Source organism: Pelophylax lessonae, assembly GCF_965119305.1.
Source record: "Pelophylax lessonae genome assembly, chromosome: 5".
NCBI lineage: Eukaryota > Metazoa > Chordata > Amphibia > Anura > Ranidae > Pelophylax > Pelophylax lessonae.
Genome location: NC_138772.1, coordinates 20385211 through 20408849, shown reverse-complemented (window position 1 = coordinate 20408849; position 23639 = coordinate 20385211). Strand labels below are relative to the sequence as shown.

Genomic DNA, 23639 nt, shown 5'->3' with positions numbered 1-23639 from the left:
AAGTGACGGCGCGGGCCGCGGCCGCAGAGGGAGGAAGTGGAAGGAAAGGTGAGTATATTTTCTACAATAATAAGGTAAGTAAAAAAAAATAAATAAATCGTAACTACCCATTTGTTTTTCAGGTAACAGGTAACAGCGTGAATTTAACGAACAATTGCGCGGTCGTGCGACGCTGTACCTAAACAAATTTGACGTCCTTTTTTTCCCACAAACAGAGCTTTCTTTTGGTGGTATTTGATCACCTGTGCGATTTTTTGATCATGCGCTATAAACAAAAAAAGAGCGTAAATTTTGCAAAAATAACAATATTTTTCACATTTTTTTTATATGAAATTCCCCCCACAAAATTTAAAAATCTAAATTTTTTAACATTTTAGGCCAATTTGTTTTATGCTACCTATGTTTGGTAAAAAAAATCGCAAAAAGCGTATTTTGATTGGTTTGCGCAAAAGTTATTGCGTTTACTAAGGGAAAGATTTTTGTCATTTTTGTTGTTTTTTTTTTTTAACGAGTAATGGCGGCGATCTGCGATTTTTTTTTTGTGGGACTGCGACATTGCGGCGGACAGATCGGACCCTTGACTGACATTTTTGACACTTTTGGGGGTACCAGTGACATTACTACAGTAATCAGTGCTATACACATGCACTGTTACTGTAAAAATGACACTGGCAGTGAAGGGGTTAACTTTTTTTGAGAGGGAGGGGTTAAGTGTGTCCCTAGGGGCGTGCTTCTAACTGTGATTGGCTGTGGCTTGTGGTGTAAGAACAGAGATCAACGGTCCTACATAGTAGAACCGTATGATCTTAATTCTTACACAGGGGAAAATGACAGACGGCTTTGTTTACATTAGCCGCCTGCCTTTCTCCCGCTGTAACGGACAATCGCGAGTGCCCGGCGCACATCGGGTCCGCCGGGCACATGCGCGGGGGGGTCCGTGAGCGAGCGGGAGCGCATCTCCGGCTGTACGCGCTCGCTCCGTAGAGCCTTACAGGCTAGCGACGTAGACCTACGTCGCTTTGCCTGTGAGGGGCTGACTGACGACGTAAATCGTCGTTAGGCAGTCGGCAAGTGGTTAAAAAGTAGAAGCCAAAACAGCGGCATGACATCAAGGGAACTGGCATGCCAAAAGAAGAGTTCAGCCTCTATGATCCTCTTATGACAGGGTACCTCTTGAAGTCCCAAATACACCACTGCAGGGGTCTGGAGGTTGATCGCACCTCCTCCCCCAGCTGTATGTTGAGGTCACCCATCATATCAGTAAACCAATAGATAGAGCAAAAGAAAGGGCCAAGCATTAACTTCCAAGTCAAAGTAGGAACCTGCACCTAAGAGGGACCTGGTAGACAATTGTCCGCCTTCAACTGTATGGTAGCAGTTTGGTGAAGACCCTTTTCTGTTTCTCCATCACTGTGCCCCTGTGTACAAAGTCAGCTCCATAAATACATGGTTTGACCAGTTTTGTGTGACCAGTTTGTTGTGGAGGAACTCGAGTGTCCTGCACAGATCTCTTACCTCTAACCTACTGAATTTTTTTTGTTCTCATTGAACATCAGTACCTGACCTCACAAATGGGCACAAAAAGACACCCTCCAAAATCTTGTGGAAAATCTTCCCAAAAGAGTGGAGGATGTTATAGCCCCAAAGAGGGGCAAACCCATAAATCGGCATAGTGATAGAATAGGAAGTCCAACAAGCTAATATACAGTACGTGTAATGGCTAGGTGTCTAAAGACTTTTGGCCACATATTGTATATACAGTATTAATATTACTCTTTCATCAAAAGTGATATGTCTAAAAGAAAAATGTTGACTTTTGTGTAAATAAAGCATGGACTTTCCTTTCCTTTAATATAGGCCAATTTCCAGACTTTCCTTTAACCACTTTACCACCGGAGGATTTTGCTGTCTTACGTCCAGGCCACTTTTTGCGATTCGGCACTGTGCGAATTTAACTGACAATTGCGCGGTCGTGCAATGCCGTACCCAAACGAAATTTACGTCCTTTTTTTCCTACAAACAGAGCTTTCTTTTGGTGGTATTTGATCACCTGTGCGATTTTTACTTTTTGCGCTATAAACAAAAAAAGAGCGTAAATTTTGAAAAAATAACAATATTTTTCACATTTTTTTATATGAAATTCCCCCAAAAAAATTTAAAAATCAATTTTTTTTTAAATTTCTGGCCAATTTGTTTTCTGCTACCTATGTTTGGTAAAAAAAAATCACAATAAGCATATTTTGATTGGTTTGCGCAAAAGTTATTGCGTTTACTAAGGGAAAGATTTTTTGTCATTTTTGGTGTTTTTTTTTTTTTAACGAGTAATGGCGGCGATCTGCGATTTTTTTTTTGCGGGACTGCGACATTGCGGCGGACAGATCGGACCCTTGACTGACATTTTTTACACTTTTGGGGGTACCAGTGACATTACTGCAGTAATCAGTGCTATACATATGCACTGTTACTGTAAAAATGACACTGGCGGGGAAGGGGTTAATTTTATTGGAGAGGGAGGGGTTAATGTATGCCTAGTGCTTACTGACGTGTGTGGGGGGAGGGGACTGAGTGACACAGGGACAGATCGCAGGTTCAGCTATGCTGAACCCTGCAATCTGTCACTGTCTGTCACTTAGGAGATCCGCCCGCTTGTGTTTACACAAGCGGGCGGATCTCCAAACTCGATTCCCAGACGATCGGGGAAGAGCAGCAGCAATCGCCGCTGCCCCTTCCCTGGCCCGACTCCCGCTGTGACTGAATACACCGGGAGCGAGCCTCTGGCGCCACCCACAAGGGGAGGAGTCCAGCAACGTAGACCTACGTCGCTGGACGGAATCGAGCCACTTTGCCGCAGTACAGTCCAGTGACTGGTCGGCAAGTGGTTAATATAGGCCAATTTCCAGCCTTTTCTTTAATATAGGACAATTTCTGTTAAAATGTGAACAAAGGTTTGACTTTTTTTTTTTTTTTTGTTTTTTTGAGGTAACCAGTTTTGTACTTAAAAATACAGATTTTTTTTTTTGGCACTTTTATCTAACATGATGTAATTAATATTATGTATGGCATAGAACTGAATCCTTATCGGTGAGCTAATCAATTTAGTTCTTACAACTCAGATATAGATGACAGGTTGACTATACCTTGCTGCATGTCCCTCTTCTTGATCAAAGGCTGTGGTTTTCATACCAAGTTGTGTTAATCACTCAGAAGGTCGGACCCACAGGTATAGAGCGAGCCGATGACAACAGCAGCGTCAGCAGGGATAAAAGTCTCCTTCGACAAGCCGCGCTCTTATCTGATTAATATCTATAATGAGGCCCGTGTCTCCCCGGCTGGGTGCCAGACACGCTCATATCATAGCGATTGGCTCTTTCTGGGCCCCGGCCTTGTGGCCTTGATCCTAGTACTTTGTTTAGTTGATGGTGGCCATTTGTAGAGGTGATCAAACAAAGCAGCCACCTGTCTGATTAAACCCTGACCGATTAAATTGTGACACAGATCCATTTATGAAAGCGAACCTGCTAGCCTCAGTTACAGTGCCTTGCGAAAGTATTCGGCCCCCTTGAACTTTGCAAACTTTTGCCACATTTCAGGCTTCAAACACAAATATATAAAACTGTAATTTGTGAAGAATCAACAACAAGAGGGACACAATCATGAAGTGGAATGAAATTTATTGGATATTTCAAACTTTTTTAACAAATAAAAAGCTGAAAAATTGGGCGTGCAAAATTATTCAGCCCCCTTAAGTTAATACTTTGTAGTGCCACCTTTTGCTGCGATTACAGCTGTAAGTCGCTTGGGGTATGTCTCTATCAGTTTTGCACATCAAGAGACTGAAATTTTTGCCCATTCCTCCTTGCAAAACAGCTCGAGCTCAGTGAGGTTGGATGGAGAGCGTTTGTGAACAGCAGTTTTCAGTTCTTTCCACAGATTCTCGATTGGATTCAGGTCTGGACTTTGACTTGGCCATTTTAACACCTGGATATGTTTATTTGTGAACCATTCCATTGTAGATTTTGCTTTATGTTTTGGATCATTGTCTTGTTGGAAGACAAATCTCCGTCCCAGTCTCAGGTCTTTTGCAGACTCCATCAAGTTTTCTTCCAGAATGGTCCTGTATTTGGCTCCATCCATCTTCCCATCAATTTTAACCATCTTCCCTGTCCCTGCTGAAGAAAAGCAGGCCCAAACCATGATGCTGCCACCACCATGTTTGACAGTGGGGATGGTGTGTTCAGGGTGATGAGCTCTGTTGCTTTTACGCCAAACATAACATTTTGCATTGTTGCCAAAAAGTTTGATTTTGGTTTCATCTTCCACATGTTTGGTGTCTCCCAGGTGGCTTGTGGCAAACTTTAAATTACACTTTTTATGGATATCTTTAAGAAATGTCTTTCTTCTTGCCACTCTTCCATAAAGGCCAGATTTGTGCAGTATACGACTGATTGTTGTCCTATGGACAGAGTCTCCCACCTCAGCTGTAGATCTCTGCAGTTCATCCAGAGTGATCATGGGCCTCTTGGCTGCATCTCTGATCAGTCTTCTCCTTGTATGAGCTGAAAGTTTAGAGGGACGGCCAGGTCTTCGTAGATTTGCAGTAGTCTGATACTCCTTCCATTTCAATATTATCGCTTGCACAGTGCTCCTTGGGATGTTTAAAGCTTGGGAAATCTTTTTGTATCCAAATCCGGCTTTAAACGTCTCCACAACAGTATCTCGGACCTGCCTGGTGTGTTCCTTGTTCTTCATGATGCTCTCTGCGCTTTAAACGGACCTCTGAGACTATCACAGTGCAGGTGCATTTATACGGAGACTTGATTACACACAGGTGGATTCTATTTATCATCATTAGTCATTTAGGTAAACATTGGATCATTCAGAGATCCTCACTGAACTTCTGGAGAGAGTTTGCTGCACTGAAAGTAAAGGGGCTGAATCATTTTGCACGCCCAATTTTTCAGTTTTTTTATTTGTTAAAAAAGTTTGAAATATCCAATAAATTTCGTTCCACCTTATGATTGTGTCCCACTTGTTGATTCTTCACAAAAAATGACAGTTTTATATCTTTATGTTTGAAGCCTGAAATGTGGGAAAAGGTCGAAAAGTTCAAGGGGGCCGAATACTTTCGCAAGGCACTGTATATATATATATATATATATATATCAGTAAAATATATGTATATATTATATATACATTGTATATTGTGTATGTATATATATATATATATATATATATATATATATATATATATATATATATATATATATATATATAAGTGAGTGTCCTGTGGGGTGTATTCGGTGAATCCCTCTACCAATAGATGGCTAAAGGTAAGTGATGGTCATCTTCATTAAAGTGCCACCAACCCAGTGCTCATTAGCCTCTCACCTCTCTTTTTCTTGTGATAAGCCTCTTTAAATAAGCTGGATTCTCTGGGGGGTCCTGGATACAGATAGCCCATGCAATAGCTCCTGCCACTATGTAATTGTTAATTACACTGATCCATCTATAGTTTCTCTTGGAAGTGGAGATAGAAATAATCCTCTCATGGTGTAGCAATTTCAGTAATTTATTGAGAAAGAAGCATACAAAAATTGGCAGTATTGCGAGCATTCTGCTCGTAATGGTATGGACGTCACTTCCGCTTCCGGGTACGCTCCGTCTCTGCCCACATTTAGCTTTCCAGGAGGCGGCGTTTCAGTAAGGCCCCTTTCAGACCCTTTTTTTTATCAGGTCCGCCTGTCAGTTTTTCAGACAGAGCTGATCAGAAGGTCCATGTATTTCTATGGACAGGCGGCCGTAAACGGATTTGTGTCTATTTACATCTGCTTGTCTCTGGGTCTGATCAAAAAAAAAAAGGAATACGATGGTGGAGTGGAGGTAGCCGGGTGTAAACAGACAGTGAATTCCATTTGCTGGCCGCCCATAGAGCAGAGTGGGTTCTGTCCATGTCTGCTATGCAGAAACTGAGCAGACATGGATGTGTCATCCACCGGCTCTGCTCTGATCAGCAGGGGATCCCCTGCTGAATGGAATCCGTCCCATGTAAGCCGGGCCCAAGGGATAAAGTATCATGCAGTTTCGATCACGGGTACTATTAGACCCCGTTCACACTGGGGTTCCGCTACTTGCCGGGGCGACCTCACAGGTCGCGGTGCGCAGCTCGCACCGCGACCTCGGAGTGGCCGGCACAGACTTCATAACATTGAAGTCTATGCAGGTCGCTCCGGGTCGCCCAAAGAAGCTCCGGACCCTTTTTCTAAGTCGGAGCGACTTGTGTCGCTCCTATTAGAACGGGTCCGCGGCTTCTCTATGGCAGGCGACCTGTCAGGCGACCAGGTCGCCTGACATGTCGCCCCAGTGTGAACGGGGTCTTAAAGTATTTGGGGCCTGGCAGAAAGACCCACAGCATGCGCAGGCTCATGCAGCACACCATCAGAGGGCCAGATGTAATAATCAAGAAGCAACAGCCACCTCCCGATGACCGAGGATTCAAGATTCAGTTGCAAGGAAGACAACGCTGGACACTATGGACTAGTAAGTATGCTGTTTTTTCATATCATACAGGAATGCTTATCAGAGAGGCTGCATTTAGCTTTGCATAGGTAGGGGGAAATTCCTCTTGAATGATCTTCTTTGCAGGGTACCATTTCTTGGAAACTTCATTAGCGAAAGAGTCACTTTTTAATTTGGGTGTGTCCGGTTTGGGTTCAGATTCAAGCAGTTAGCAGTAAATAACATCACAGCAGGCCTTTGGTTTGGTGGTCAGAAATCTGTTGTTTGGTAACTTCAGGATCTACAGAAGAAGGTGTTTGGACCCATAAAACACCTCATCTTCTGCAGGCTCCCACTATGAAATATTAAGGAATTGAGGATACAGGAGGCAGGAGAGGGTTTAGCCAGCAAGAGAACAAACCAAAGATGGGTGCCAATATGAGATCCTTGGCACCTCTGTTGTATCCGCTAAAATACGAAAAGTTCATCCTTGACTGGAGCTCAGCTTGAAACGTATCTTGTATTTGTGCCGGTACAGTCGTTATGAGCCAACTGTGAGTTTATGAAAGTCGATTTACTCTAACGAGCCGTTTTATAAATCCCTCTGAAGAGCTATAATCCTGGGCTCTTCCATTTTATATACAGTAGACATAAACATTTATGACCTATGAGGAGAGAATTACCCGGGGCTGAGCTCTGTGTTTGTATCCAGTGTACACACTGCTGATCCAGGACATTAATAACTCAGGAAGAGAGATAACTGACACTCACAAATTATCTATAAACTCTGCATACTGTAAACGGGAAAATCCCCAGCTCCGTCCTCCTCGCTATCTCCCTCCTTTCTTAACCTCATCCGCCGCTGGAGCAAAGCTGGGAGAGGAGCAGGCCTTATCATTACAGCTTTCCTTCAGCTGTCTCTGTGCTACAAAGCAGGAATTGTGAGTGAATGTATGGGACATATGAGGACCAATTTTGTGGTTCTTGGCAACTTTGTCAAAACACTGTCTAGTTCACTTACAAATCATACTTTTCTGCCCCTTGGCCAACTGTACATCCAGAACAGCTGGTGTATAGCACAGATACAAGTATAAAGATATGTGAGCGCTAACGGAAACAGAATAGTGAGTACTAGATATTACGCAAAATGATTCATTAACGATCCTTAAAGCGGAGTTCCGGGCACAAAATCAACCTTTTTTTTTTTGTGCCCATCCGCTTGGTCTCCTTCACCTGAAAAGGAATTGGATAGTTAGGCATTTTTTTTTTTTTTCACTCACCTTGTAATTGTAGATTGAAAATACTCACCTATTCTGTACTTCCTCCCTCTGTGCCGTGGCTCCGCCGTCACTTCCTGTCTTGCAATGATTCCTGGGAGCTGAACGTCATCGCTCCCAGGAATCAATGCGACGGCACCGGCCCCGCTCGTCACTTCCGGTGCGACGCCGCATTCCCTGCTAAACAGCTTCTGGACATGCTCAGAAGCTGTGGAGGAATGCGGCGTCGCACCGGAAGTGACGAGAGTGGCCGGTGCAGGCGCATTCTGGGAGAAGAAGACGCAGAAGAGGATCGCGCTGGCTTCAGCTGCCCACAACAGAGATGGCAACGCTGGAGAAGAAATTTTATAAGTGAGTATTTCTTCTTGCAGGTAAGTGCGAACCGGGACAGATCAGAGGCTAGCCATTGTGGAATGTACTAGCCCTGACTGTCCCGGGGGTATGTTCACTGAAAAAAAGTTTTCGCGCCCGGAACTCCGCTTTAAACAAATTGTGATATAAAAAGTCCACGTGAAAAAAATATTTTTGAATATATATAAAATGTCCAACATAAATTGTGAAAAAATATATTAGAATGTCCAACAACAGTGGTGAAATCCACAAATATATAGTGCCAAGAAATCCAAACAAAAGGAACCACAGGTCTTGGCGGGTAGGTCTCAAAATCGAGGATGAATCAAAGAAGGGGAGGGAGCCACACCAGAGGAGGGTGTCACCAAATAGGCAAACTTGAGGCTTACCAGAATATGTGGGTCACCCAAATTAATGGATAGACCAATATACGCTTGATGTCATAAAATGAACTTCTCCAGATGTCTCTCCTCCAATATACACGATAAATACTCAGCAAAAAATAAATAAAAAAGGAACATAAAAAAGAGAGGAAAATAAAATTTTTCCTCTTACTTTACCTTGTTTTCCGGGACTTACCTGCTGAGACCTACGTTTTCCTTGGTTTTTCCTCGGCACCTGCACATCTAGTTTTTCTACACTTGTGTTGGATACTTCTTAAATATTGTCTCATACAGAATCACACTATGTCCCCGTTATTTTTCCTTCATTTATGATCATCTGCTGCTTGATTGCTGAGTATTTATCGTGCTGCTTTCTTATTGAAAACTATACACCAATATATCCACATTAATCACTTCTTTAGCGTGGAAATCCCCACCAATAATATTGCACAGATACAGCCTAATAATGTAGTCTTTTTTTTTTTCATATGGTGTACAGCTGTTCATGGCATGTAGCTCAACATCGGTGTAGTGCATGGAAACCGTGGCTTTTATGAAGTAGGGTGTACAACTAGGGGAGTAATGAGAAGGTATGACCCAACAGGTTATAATGAGGTGGGCCACTTGGAACTAAACCCCATTAAACAACCCAATGGGGGGACATGGGCAATTTCTGAGTTGTTTGTGTTCATGAGAAGGATGGCCTACAAAAAAAAAAAAAACCCTTATGAGGTTTCTTGTGAACAGGCCCTGGGCAGAAGCTACTCTTAAGCCTCGTACACACGCAACTATTGTTGGCCGACCGATCGGCCGTCTTTTGTCCAGTGTTGTTGTGTTGGTTGAAATGTGCTCTAGACTGCACACGAATTTTCTCAGCCAACAAAAACCAACTTCAGAAGTGATGTCATGTGCTGGTTTACTTTCCGTGTGCTTTTTCTTCTCTGAGCTTGCCCAGTCTTGCTCATCTGATTTTTGTCTGCCGAAATCTGTACTGACTGATGGAAAATCGGGCGTTCTGTTGACGGCCAACAAAAATTTTATAGCCTGCACACCAGATTTTGTTCGGCCGAAAAGTCGCAGTCGGTTGTCGGAGGCATCATACTAACAAGCCGACAATCGGCCGATCAGAACGTTGGCTGAAAATTCACGGCCAACAATCGTTGCGCGTGTACGAGGCTTAAGGAAGAGTGAACTAAGGCCTATAACTTGACACATTCACTCTTTCTGTTCAAGCATTATCAAGAGAAAAGCTGCAAAATCTCATCCAGGTGGTATAGATGCCCAACCACTTTAGAGGGTATATTTCCATCATCCTCCTGATTCCTGGTGGAGATGCCAACAACAGCGAGCCAGCCACCTCCATGTCTGGTAGGGCTGTGTAAAATATCAACTAATCAGGAAGAAGAGCTGGCGTATAGCACAAATACAGCCTGATAATATAGAGCCAGATGGCTTACAGCTGTTTTAGGCTTGTTGGTTAACATCAATGCAGTGCAGTGCATGGAAACATTGGCTTCTATGGAGTAGGGTGTACAGCTTGAGGAGTAATGAGAAGGTATGACCCAACAGGTTATGGTGAGTTGGTCCAGTTGGAACCAAAACTCACTCAACAGCTTTGCTTATAACCCAACAGGGTGACATGGGCAATGCATTTTGCTGTCTTATTCTCCTGTTCTACTATGCTGTAGAGCAAGCCAGAATGAGATTCTTGGATGCTGACAGCCCCCAGCAGTGAGGATCACCGAGTAGATAGTGAGCAAGCAGGGATGAGCTTCTTGGATGCTGGCACTGACCAGCAGTGAGTATCACATGGATAGATAGTGAGCAAGCAGGGATAAACTTCTTGGATGCTGGCTCTTACAAACAGTGAGGATCACTGAATTGATAGAAAGCCGGGATAAGCTTTTTGGATGCTGGCACATGCCAGCAGTGAGGATCTCCAGATAGGTAGTGAGCAAGCCGGGATAAGCTTCTTGGATGCTGGCACTGGCCACCAGAGAGGACATCAGGATAGATAGTGTGCAAGCTGGGATAAGCTTCTCTCTGGATAGATAGTGAGCAAGATGGCATGAGCTTCTTGGATGCTGCCACTTGCCAGCAGTGAGGATCCCTGGATAGATAGTGAGCAAGCAAGGATGAGCTTTTTGGATGCTGGCACTCGCCAGCAGTGAGAGCTTTTTGGATGCTTTCACTTACTAGCAGTGAGAAACACCAGATACATAGTGAGCAAGCAGGGATGAGTTTCTTGGATGCTTCCACTTGCCAGTAGTGAGGATCACAGGATAGGTAGGGAGCAAGCCAGGATGAGCTTCTGGTATAGAAAAACAAAGAAAGGGCGCACCGACCTAGCGCATTATCCTCATTAAAAGGCTTTATTCATGCAACATATAAAATGGCTACTCACAAACATAGGCGAAAAAAGATCATATCAAGCTCAGTTGCTCCAATGTCAGGAGTAGTCCATAAATTAGTCTATATCCGATGAGATGACGCCTGACGCGTTTCGAGGCTCAGCCTCTTCCTCAAAGCCACTGTTTCATGACTTACTCCTCAGTTAAAATAGCAATGCATTGCTCTAATCCCCTCCTTCAGACCTCGGGGCCCCTCCCTCTAGGGGTGTGGCTGAGGTACTACATCCTTTCGTCAGCCGTCATCTCATCGGATATGGACTAATTTATGGACTACTCCTGACATTGGAGCAACTGAGCTTGATATGATCTTTTTTCGCCTATGTTTTTGAGTAGCCATTTTATATGTTGCATGAATAAAGCCTATTAATGAGGATAATGCGCTAGGTCGGTGCGCCCTTTCTTTGTTTTTCTTTGCCTCTAGTATTGTTGGACTACCCCAGTCTGTTTTGGGCAGCAAGACCGTAGCCATCTGAGATGCCAGTTGTGAGTCCCGTGGGGAGTGTGGTCGGGGAGCTTGGATTCTAAGCGCAGAAGAAGGGTGGTATCACCTTATTGTTTTTGAGCTTCTGGTATGCTGGCGCTTAGCAGCAATTAGGATCACCAGATAGATCGTGAGCAAGCCGGGATGAGCTTTTTGAATGCTGGCACTCGCCAGCAGTGAGGATTAACAGATAGATAGTGAGCAATCTGGGATGAGCTTCTTGGATTCTGGCACTCTCCAGCAATTAGGATCCACGTATAGATAGTGAGCAAACCAGGATGAGTTTCTTGGATGCTGGCACTCGCCAACAGTAAAGATCACTGTATAGATAGTGAGCAAACCAGGATGAGTTTCTTGGATGCTGGTACTCGCCAGCAGTGAGGATCACTGGATAGATAGTGAGCAATCTGGGATGAGCTTCTTGGATTCTGGCACTCTCCAGCAATTAGGATCCACGTATAGATAGTGAGCAAACCAGGATGAGTTTCTTGGATGCTGGCACTCGCCAACAGTAAAGATCACTGTATAGATAGTGAGCAAACCAGGATGAGTTTCTTGGATGCTGGCACTCGCCAGCAGTGAGGATCAACAGATAGATAGTACTTTCAGCGGCTCAGGTTTTAGTTAAGGTCATACCATGTTTATTATCTTATTTTTTTTAAAATGTAACCTTTACTACCACTATGTCAAAAATTCCTATTAGGAAATAAAATGTCGCCCTGTGTTTTCAGATCCTGATGAAGCTGAAGTGCATTGCGCTGGAAGCTGAGAGTGAGCTGGAGCGTCAGGACGAAGCCCTTGATGAGATCACATCTTCTGTGGACAGATCGGTTTTCAGCATCGACAAACAGACTCGCAGGATGAGAAAGCTGCTGTAGCACGAGAACACTCAGAATACATTGGAGGAAAGGACTGTCTGCATGGACTATTGCGGAACCCGACCACAATGAGGTGTCATACTCCTAACACGGGATATGTTATGACAGGTGGTATTGGGTCGGCGGGTTCAAATCTCCATACTTTCAGTTTTTTGGAGTCCTCTAATTACCATAAGCTGTTTGTGAATGATAGCATGATGCTACTGATGTTTACATGCACCGACAATGCAAAATACTCCTCATATTTACCGTGTGCAAATGTGGCAAGATGCCTGGAATGCTGAATGCCTGCAGCCATGCCTGTAAATTCCTGTACATGATTCCGCTTTGCATTCATTGTATTCATTTACTTTAGGTCCTGTGCCTTTTTATGTGCAAACCTGGAGAATATCATGGTACCCACCCCCCCCCCCCCCCCAAATGTTGAATCTCAAAACCAAAACTGACATTTACTAAAACTGAACTCCAGTATGGGCTCAAAGATCTAACCACATCTAAAGTGAGGATTTTTTTTTTCCGCATTTGCAAAGCGCTAATTGGATACTGGTTTCCCAGCATGCATGTTCGACTGAAGCTGGTCGTGAGACCGGCCTTTGTCAGACAGGAAGCTGTACACACAGGCCGAGTGTCGGCCAGTTTCTACTGTAAGGGCTGATTTCGGCCGATGTGTACTCAACGTTAATGCTTCCGTGTGTGGTCCAGTCATGTCACACCACAGGTCCTGTTCTTTCTTCTGTGGTTGGTGTTTCTGAATGCTGCAGAGAACGGGTGTTAGAGGTCATGCTGGGTTCATGCCACCCACAAGAGGAACAATGCAGGATTGCAGTGCGGTGAGTCTGCTGGGGACAGCGATGAAGGTAGGGTATTACAGAGAGGGCGATTCATTTCTAAAAAAATATATTTAGTCTAAACCAGGCATGTCCAACCTGCGGCCCGGGGGGCGCATGCGGCCCAGAACCGCAGGCAATGTAGCCCACTACCCCCCGGGTCGGGGGCACGGCCACAGCAGCTTCCAACTAACTGTAAGCAGAAGCTGCCTCGATAGGGGGGGGGGGGGGGGGGAGGCGAGAATGTGCAGTGTTTCTGACTCCTACCACCATGACCACTTCAAACCACTGAAGTGGTCATGGTCGTTTATTATCTTTCAGAAGAAGTAAACCTCTGTATACTGATTCCATTTCATTTGATCATCCTCTAGTTGTGCTAAATTAGTGTGGGGGGCGTGGCGGTGCGGGAAGGGTGCGGCAGCGTTTTATTACTTATATACCTTAACTATAGTATATATTTTATATGCGGCCCGAGAAAGTTTCTCTACACTCAATGTGGCCTTGAGAAGCGAAAAGGTTGGACACCCATGGTCTAAACTTATTTGACACTTGACAATCCCCCTGATGCCTTTCAGCTTATTTGGCCCTAATCATAGCTATCAATAAGGCCCTGTAGACTGAAATGCATCAGCCGCAGCAGCATTTTAAGCCAGTTTAATGAATTAACGTTTTTAGGTACCTATAACTGAGTTCCAGTATTTTCTAACACTGCCTATGTATGTTTCTCTATGGCACAGGCGCCTCATTTGAGAGGAGTATTTGCATTCTCCTACCCATCCTGGTAAACCTCACACTGTGTTCCACATTTGCACTTTAAGGGGCTTCATGTGAAGGGAGAGGGCGATGACAACAGTGAAGCTCACAGGCAACTGTCTCAAAGAAGTTCTGTCACTTTGCCCAATTAGGACTGATTGAAGGAGTCTCTTGAAAGCCCACCCGTGAGTCCCTCTTTGACTCATCTTCGCTATGCTCCCCTGATGCTCCTTCCTACATCAGATTGGAGAGTCAAACCCTGTGGCTTTGTTTACCTAAAAGTTAGGCTTGATCCACCTGGTGGCTTGTATACAATTTTTGGGCGATTTTTAATCATTTTTCCAAGGCACCTCTGAAGAAACCTGAAGGCACCCCAGGGTGCCTGGGCAGCCTGGTTGAAAAAGGCTGTTATAGATAAAAGTCCAAATGAGTCAAGTCCATAAAGATATGTGAGTAGCTGTGCAACCTCAACGGCAGCTCCCCATAGACTCATAGAGCAAAGCAAACACTGTAGGAAAAAAAGGAACACAAGGGGGTGCCAGACTAAGTGTAGCAGGTAGATCCAATGGATTTATTAAAAGCCAATTGGCAACTGACATAAAGGATAAAAGAAGTAGGCGCATCAAGAGGCCTGTGGCCCATGTAACTGGGATTCCTGAGGTCATTAATACAGGTCCCAGATGGTAGTGTGCTTGCGGGGGAACAGCAGAAATCACGCTGGAGGTGGCGGGAACGCAAAAGTCGTCTGACCAGAAGTGACGTCAGCGGGAGGTTGGAATGCCAGCTACAGCAGATTTCAACCTTTCACAGTGCTTTACAGGCTGTCAGCAGTAGGGCTGCACCTGTACCCTCCACCTGCACCTAAATCACAAAGCTCTATGCTCCAGTGCTAAAAGCACGGGCTTGGGCCTTGTATGGTTCAGGGGCTGCCATTTTTTGGGTCCCGGAAAGGTGGCTGTCATGTGTCTGCCATTGACTTGTGCTTTCTTACAGGTTACTGAAGAGGGCTATTGGTCATGCTTTTCCTGGATGTAGTATAGCGCCAATCCACTGTATCCTCAGTGCCAACTTTGAAGTGCAGACATTTACAGGAACTAGAGTGACACTAAAACTCTGGTTTAAAAAAATGATATTCATGTATACAGTATATTCTTAAAGGAGAGGTTTGGGGTTGTTAAAAAAGCAAACATACATACCTCCATGCTGATGTTGCAGCTGTCCCCTGCCAGCTCTAAGCCAGATAACTGAGCAATCACTTGACCACCGTTCACTCAGTTCTCAGTCCGCTCTGAGCAGAGAGCAGTGACTGTCAGCCATCACTCTCTGCTCTGCCACTATTGTGCTCACTGGAGCGCCAGGCTGGGAGCAGCTAGCTCCGGCTCTCAGCCACACTTTGAGAGGCTGATCCTACTGCCGATCAGGCATCTGGGTGGATCCTGACAATATGGTCAGGATCCTTCCAGTGCCTGGAGCAGCTCTGTGATGTCAGCCAACAGCTGTTGCAAAAGGATAATATAAGGAGATAGTTTCATATTGTCAGACATGTAAAGCTTTACATAGGCTCATTGCATGGACAAAGCATAGAAGCTCTGTAGCACTATCACATCCTGACAGTAAGAACAATGACAATAAGGTTAAGGTATTAATCAGTCCATCCTGAAACCACATGAGAGTAACTGCCTGTTGTAAAACATCCAGATCTCCAAATTCCTTTCTTTTCTACAATGATCCAACCTTCTATTAGAGGGTGGCTACATTCATTCTCCATGGACCTAATGTATGTAGGAACGTAGCCACCCCACCTTGATCCAACTGTATATAGGAATGTATCCACCCTGCCTTGATCCCACTGTATGTAGGACTGTAGCTACCCTACCTTGATCCCATTGTATGTAGGAACGTATCCACCCTGCCTTGCTTCCACTTTATGTAGGACTGTAGCCACCCTACCTTGATCCACTGTATGTAGGAACGTATCCACCCTGCTTTGCTTCCACTTTATGTAGGACTGTAGCCACCCTACCTTGATCCACTGTATGTAGGAACGTATCCACCCTGCCTTGCTCTCTTTGTATGTAGGAATGTAGCCACCTTGCCCCCACTGTATATAGGAATGTAGCCACCCTGCCTTCCTCCCACTGTATGTAGGAACGTAGCCACCCTGCCCTGGTCCTATTGTATATGGGAACATTGCCACCCTGCTTTGGTCCCCTGTAATATAGCCACGTGAGGACCAAGCCCTTTCTGGCACTTTTTGTTTACAAGTAAAAATCTGTACTTTTTGCTACAAAAATTACTTTGGACCCCCAAACATTATATATATATAATATAAGCAGAGACCCTAGAGCGTAAAATGGAGATTGTTGCAATTTTCTATGTCACATGGTATTTGGGCAGACCACAATCAAACTTCGATCCTTAAAAATCTACATAAGAGATGCTAGTAACCTGTAAAAAATATTCACAGTGTCACCTATGGAGATTTGTAAGTACCAAAGTTTGGCACCATTCCACAAGTGTGCTCAATTTTAAACCAATGTATTGTGTTTTTTTGAATTAACGTTAAAGCGGACCTTTTTTTCATCTTTCTATGTAATAAGTCCTCTGCCTTTATTGTTTGAACTTTAGATAGTAAAACCTTTTTTTGCTGCTCTCGTGGGAATTTGCCAGCAAGGGAGGAGGGGTGGGTCATAGGAGAGCCAAGAAGAGTTGCAGAGCTGAAGGGGGCTGAAAGGGGGTGGAGATAACAGGAGACTGCAGAAATCCATGAGTATCAAGGGGAGAAATGTGCAGACAAGCAGTGGTGTGAGTGTGTCTGTCTGTGTATATATATATATATATATGTGTGTGTGTGTGTGTGTGTGTGTGTGTGTGTGTGTCTGTCTGTGTATATATATATATATATATACACAATGTGTGTGTGTGTGTGTGTGTGTCTGTGTGTCTGTGTAAATCCAGGAAGTGAACAGTCAGCAGCTTCAGCTGCCCACAGTTAAAATGGCTGCAGCCAGACTTTGTGGATGGAGAATTCTGCAGCATATTTGCCAAGTACAGAATCACAGTATATATAAAATAATATGCAAAGTGGTTGGAGGGAAGCTTCAGAATGGCAAATATGTTTTTATTACAAATTGTTAGCAGACTGCAGTTCCTCTTTAAATAAAGCGTATTTTTTTTTTTTCAAATTGCTGCGCAAATACCGTGTGACAATAGCAATGACTGTCCATAGCAATGACCGCCGTTTTATTCTCTAGGGTCTCTCCTAAAAAGAAATATGTATATATATAATGTTTGGGGGTTCTGAGTAATTTTCTAGCAAAAAAATGATGATTTTTACAGAATTGGCCTGGGTGGAAAGTGGTTAGGCAGTGGATGTGTATGGATTATTTTTGGAGAATAAGGATATTGCTTCGTGTCACTTTAAACCTCTTTATTGCTGTCTGATTAACACGTGCGTATCTGCTGTAGACTAGGAGCCCCGGGTCCCCAAATAGCGTTCCGTTATCCATTAAGGAATCTATAGAGCTGACACGATAAGGTGTAATAAGTTGTGAAGCAGCTCCCAGATCAGGAAGTCACTGGGTGGCGTTTCCTACAACTTCGTCCAGTGTAAAGAACAAGGAGCACCAAATACATCCTTCAAAGTCCAAGTACATTTTTTAGCGTGCCCACAAAGCAAAGCAAGGTGTTTGGGGGGTTCTGAAAGGCCTCTTTCATCAGATCTTACAAAGCCAGAGGCAGAAAAGATACTCGGAATATAACATTTCGTTAAAAGAAATAAAGCACATGTGTTGGCGTACAATATCTGCAGTTTACGGAAGATAACAGTCCGGTGTTGAGGAGGAAGAAAAGGGAATAACTGAACTATGAAAGTCTAGAGGTGAAACCTTGGAGTAGAAATAATATACACTTGATAAAAGTTAGAGAAGAATTCCAGGTCTGGATATTTTATACATAGTAACATTGTTCCAGCTTGGTCCAACATAACTGTATGCACTCACCGTCCACTTTATTAGGTGCACCTTAGTAGTGGGTTGGGCCCCCTTTTGCCTTCAGAACTTCCTTAATACTTCATAGCATAGATTCAACAAGGTGTTGGAAACGTTCCTCAGAGATTTTGTTCCATAGTGACATGATAGCATCACGCAGTTTCTGCAGATTTATCGGCTGCACATCCATGGCACAAATCCCCCATTCCACCACATCCCAAAGGTGCTCTATTAGATTGAGATGTGTTGAGTGTGGAGGCCATTGGAGTACAGTGACCTAATCTGGTGAGTGTGGAGGCCATTGGAGGACAGTGACCTAATCTGGTGAGTGTGGAGGCCATTGGAGGACAGTGACCTGATCTGGTGAGTGTGGAGGCCATTGGAGTACAGTGACCTGATCTGGTGAGTGTGGAGGCCATTGGAGTACAGTGACCGGATCTGGTGAGTGTGGAGGACAGTGACCTCATTGTCATGGTGAAGAAACCAGTGGTGAGATGATTGGAGCTTTGTGACATGGTGCATTATCCTGCTGGAAGGAGCCATCAGAAGATGGGGACACTGTAGTTATAAAATAGACATGGTCAGCAACAATACTCAGGTAGGCCGTGGCATTTAACCACTTGCCGACCGCCGCACGACTATCTACGTCGGCGGTCAGCCCCTCACAGGCAAAGTGACGTAGGGCTATGTCACTAGCTTGTGAGGGTCTAGGGAGCGAGCGCGCGCCCCCGCGTGGTCACGGACCCCCCCCCGCGCGTGTGACCAGCGGACCCGATGTCCGCCGGCCACTCGGCGATCGGCGGGGGAGAGGGAGAAAGGCAGGCAGCTTGTGTAAACAAGCTGCCTGTCATTCTCCCCTGTGTAAAGACACTGATCACACGGATCTAGTATGTAGATCCGTTGATCAGTGTCCTTACAGCTAAAGCCACAGCCAATCACAGTAGAAAGCACGCCCCTAGGGACACACACAGCCCCGCCCTCCCAAATAAAGTTAACCCCTTCACTACCAGTGTATTTTTACAGTAACAGTGCATATATATAGCACTGATTACTGTAGAAATGTCACTGGTAACCCCAAAAGTGTCAAAAATGTCAGTCAAGGGTCCGATCTGTCCGCCGCAATGTCGCAGTACCGCAAAAAAAATCGCAGATCGCCGCCATTACGCGTTATAAAAAAAAAACAACAAAAATGACAAAAATCTTTCCCTTTGTTAGTAAACGCGATAACTTTTGCGCAAACCAATCAAAATACGCTTTTTGCGATTTTTTTTTTACCAAACATATGTAGCATAAAACAAATTGGCCGAAAATGTTAAAAAATTTTGATTTTTACATTTTTTTGGGGGGGAATTTCATATAAAAAAATGTGAAAAATATTGCTATTTTTGCAAAATTGACGCTCTTTTTTTGTTTATAGCGCGTGATCAAAAAATCGCACAGGTGATCAAATACCACCAAAAGAAAGCTCTGTTTGTGGGAAAAAAAGGACGCCAAATTCGTTTAGGTACAGCGTCGCACGACCGCGCAATTGTCCGTTAAAGTCACGCAGTGCCGAATCGCAAAATACCCCCTGGTCAGGAAGGGGGTAAAATCTTCCGGGGCTTAAGTGGTTAAACAATGCTCAATTGGTACTAAGGGGCCCAAAGTGTGCCAAGAAAAAATCCCCCCACACCATTACACCACTATCCTGAACCATTGATACAAGGCAGGATGGATCCATGCTTTCATGTTGTTTACTGCAAATTCTGACCCTACCATCACAATGTCGCAGCTGAAATCGAGACTCATCAGACCAGGCAACGATATTCCAGTCTTCTATTGTCCAATGTTGGTGAGCCTGTGCAAATTATAGCCTCAGTTTCCTGTTCTTCGCTGACAAGAGTGGCAGCTGATGTGGTCTTCTGCTGCTGTAAGCCATCTGCTTCAAGGTTGGATGTGTTGTGCGTTCAGAGATGGTATTCTGCATACCTTGGTTGTAATGAGTGGTTATTTGAAATACTGTTGCCTTTCTATCATCTGGAACCAGTCTGCCCATTCTCCTCTGACATCATTTTCCTCCACACAACTGCCGCTCACTGGATATTTTCTCTGTTTTCTGCCATTTTCTGTAAACCCGAGAGATGGCTGTGCGTGAAAATCCCAGTAGATCAGCAGTTTCTGAAATACACAGAGGTGGCCAAGCCCCAGGAGGGCGGGGTGAAATGAATCAGGGGGCGTGGCCGGAGCAGTGTTGGCTGAGCCCACACATTGTTACATACACTCCTAGAGCACCGAGTCGGTTTGATCGCTGTCTTATTCTGGGTTTGTAAAGTTATGACCATACCTGGAAATCATCTTTAAAGGGAAAATTTTCAGTTGTGGATTTGTAATTATTTATTTTCTTTTGTCTGGAGTTATTCAGAAAATGTTCTTTGTATAAAATAAATATGGAAGCCGTCTGCTTTATTATTATTATGTTACATTTTATAATATAGACAAACAGCAAGCCAATCCTAATGATTGCTATGACTCCAGGATATTTCTGTGTCATTGTTGCCGGTGTCAGAGGACCCGTCATTCCTGTTATACATACATTTCAGTGAGCAGGATTTTTATTTATTTATATATTTTGTTAATAGGTGCCCATATATATATATGTGTGTTCTGTATGTATACGTTGTTTTATTTGATTTATTGTATACACTTTGCAACTTATAAATCATATAATGCCGTTTCCATTGCTAGACTCTTCTTTTCTGCACAGCCGATAAAGGTCTCAGGACCAAAAAAGGAAAGGAGGGACAGTACTCCTCAAAAGAGTCAATTAGGGACACCTGGGTATGCTGAGAAAAACTTTATTGAAGTTGCTTAACCACTTTTAAGACCGGAGGATTTTCCTGCTTTACGTCCGGGCCACTTTTTGCAACTTGGCACTGCATGACTTTAACTGACAATAGCGCGGTCATGCAATGCTGTACCCAAACGAATTTGACGTCCTTTTTTTCCCACAAACAGAGCTTTCTTTTGGTGGTATTTGATCACCTCTGCACTTCTCATTTTTTGCGATATTAATAAAAAAAGAGCAAAAATTTTGCGAGAAATTGACATTTTCTACTTTGACAGTCAAAAAATATCCAATATATTTCATTTTTGTCATATATTTAGGCCAGAATGTATTTAGCTACATGTCTTTGACAAAAAAATTCTCAATGAGCGTATTTTTAACCACTTTAAGACCGGAAGATTTTACCCCATTCCTGACCAGGCCATATTCTGCGATTCGGCACTGCGTTACTTTAACGGACAATTGCGCGGTCGTGCGATGCTGTACCCAAATTTCATTTATGTTGTTTTTTTCCCCACAAATAGAGCTTTCTTTTGGTGGTATTTGATCACCTGTACGATTTTTAATTTTTGAAAAAAAGAGCGACAATTTTGAAAAAAAAAAAAGACCGGAGGATTTGGCTGATTAATGACCAGGCCATATTTTGCGATTCAGCACTGCCTTACTTTAATGGACAATTGCGCGGTCGTGCGATGCTTTACGCAAACAATATTGACGTCCTTTTTTTCCCACAAATAGAGCTTTCTTTCGGTGGTATTTGATCACCTGTGCGATTTTTATTTTTTGCGCCATAAACAAAAAAAACCCGACAATTTTGAAAAAATAACAATATTTTTCACATTCTGCTATATAACATTCCCTACAAAAAATTTACAAATCAAATTTTTTTAACATTTTAGGCCAATTTGTTTTCTGCTACATATTTTTGGTAAAAAAAAAATCACAATAAGCGTATTTTGATTGGTTTGCGCAAAAGTTATCGCGTTTACTAACTACGGGAAAGATTTGTAATTTTTATTGTTTATTTTATTTTTTACTAGTAATGGCGGCGATGTGTGATTTTTTTTGCAGGACTCCGACATTGCAGAGGACAGATCGGACCCCTAACTGACATTTTTTACACTTTTGGGGGGACCAGTGACATTACTACAGTAATCAGTGCTAAAAATATGCACTGTTACTGTAATAATGACACTGGCAGGGAAGGGGTTAACACTGTTGGTGATCAAGGGGTTAAATGTGTGCCTCATGCTTACTGACGTGTGTGGGGGAGGGGGTTGTGTGACAGACAGAGATCGCAGGTACAGCTATGCTGAATCCTGTGATCTGTCCCTGCCTGTCACAGAGGAGATCCGCCCGCTTTGTTTACACAAGCGGGTGGATTTCCTCAGACTTTCCCCGACAATCGTGGAAGAGAGACGGTGATCACCACCTCTCCTCCCCTGGCCCGACTCCCGCTGTGTCTAATGCCCCGTACACACGCATCAATAGTTGGCCGTGAATTTTCGGCCAACGTCCGATCGGCCGTTTTTCGGCTTGTTAGTATGATGCTTCCGACAACCGACTCCGACTTTTCGGCCGAAAAAAATCTGGTCTGCATGCTATAAAATTTTTGTTGGCCGTCACCACAACGGCCGATTTTCCGTCAGTCAGTACAGATTTCGGCAGACAAAAATCTGATGAGCAAGACTGGGCATGCTCAGAGAGGAAAAAACACACAGAAAGTAAACCATCACATGACATCACTTCTGAAGTAGATTTTTGTTGGCCGAGAAAATTTGTGTCTAGAGCACATTTCAACCAACACAACAACACTGGACAAAAGTCGGCCGATCGGTCGGCTGATAACCGTTGTGTGTGTACGAGGCATAAACACAGCAGGAGCGAGCTTCCGGCGACACACGTGCCGCCGAGAGAGGGAGGTATCTGGTGACGTAGGTAGCAACGTGAGCAGTGGTAAAGTGGTTAAGTATCATTGATTCCAAAGACAAAAACACAGACTCACATGTAAAAACTGTGATGATTAAAATCAATAACAATAGGGATAACTGCAATGACCAAAAACACTCCTAAACTTGTAAGGATGTAGAATTATGTATTGCTGTGGAATAATTGGACCCCAAAATTGGACCAGTCACAGTAAGAATATAGTCATTCACTTAACAGGTGGAAGTGGTCTTAACCGGTTGCCGACCGCCGCACGACTATGTACTGCGGCGGTCAGCCCCGGCCAGGCAGAGTGACGTATGTATACGTCACTCGCCTGTCACTGACTTGCGAGCCTATTGCGGGCGGGCGCGCGCCCGCCGCGGCTCGTTCACAGACAAGTCAGTGCGTGTGACCGGCGGACTCGATGTCCGCCGGACACACTACGATCGCTCCTGTGAAGGGAGAAAGGCGGAGCGGCTTATGTAAACAAGCCGCCCGTCATTCTCCCTGGTGTAAAAATGAAGATCAGACAGTTCTACTATGTAAAACTGTTGATCTTTGTTTTTACACCAATAGCAATGTCCCTGCACAGTTAGAAACACGCCCCTAGGACACACTTAACCCCTCCCTGTCCAATAAAGTTAACCCCTTCCCTGCCAGTGTCATTTTTGCAGTAACAGTGCATATGTATAGCACTGATTACTGCAGTAATGTCACTGGTACCCCCAAAAGTGTCAAAAATGTCAGTCAAGGGTCCGATCTGTCCGCCGCAATGTCGCAGTACCGCAAAAAAAATCGCAGATCGCCGCCATTACTCGTTAAAAAAAACCACCAAAAATGACAAAAATCTTTCCCTTTGTTAGTAAACGCGATAACTTTTGCGCAAACCAATCAAAATACGCTTTTTGCGATTTTTTTTACCAAACATATGTAGCGTAAAACAATTTGGCCGAAAATGTTAAAAAATTTTGATTTTTACATTTTTTTGGGGGGGAATTTCATATAAAAAAATGTGAAAAATATTGTTATTTTTGCAAAAAT

The 23639-nt window shown here is 43.9% G+C and overlaps 1 protein-coding gene across 1 annotated transcript in view; it reads left to right on the top strand.

Annotated features, from left to right (window-relative positions):
• The window catches only part of SNAP47 (synaptosome associated protein 47), a 110199-nt gene extending 97689 nt beyond the window's left edge, over window positions 1-12510 (top strand). The window contains exon 5 of the mRNA XM_082259360.1: window positions 12130-12510. Within this exon, the coding sequence (XP_082115486.1) occupies window positions 12130-12276 (147 nt within the window). The 3' untranslated portion in view covers window positions 12277-12510. The remainder of the gene's footprint in view (window positions 1-12129) is intronic.
• The last annotated feature ends 11129 nt before the right edge of the window (window positions 12511-23639 follow it).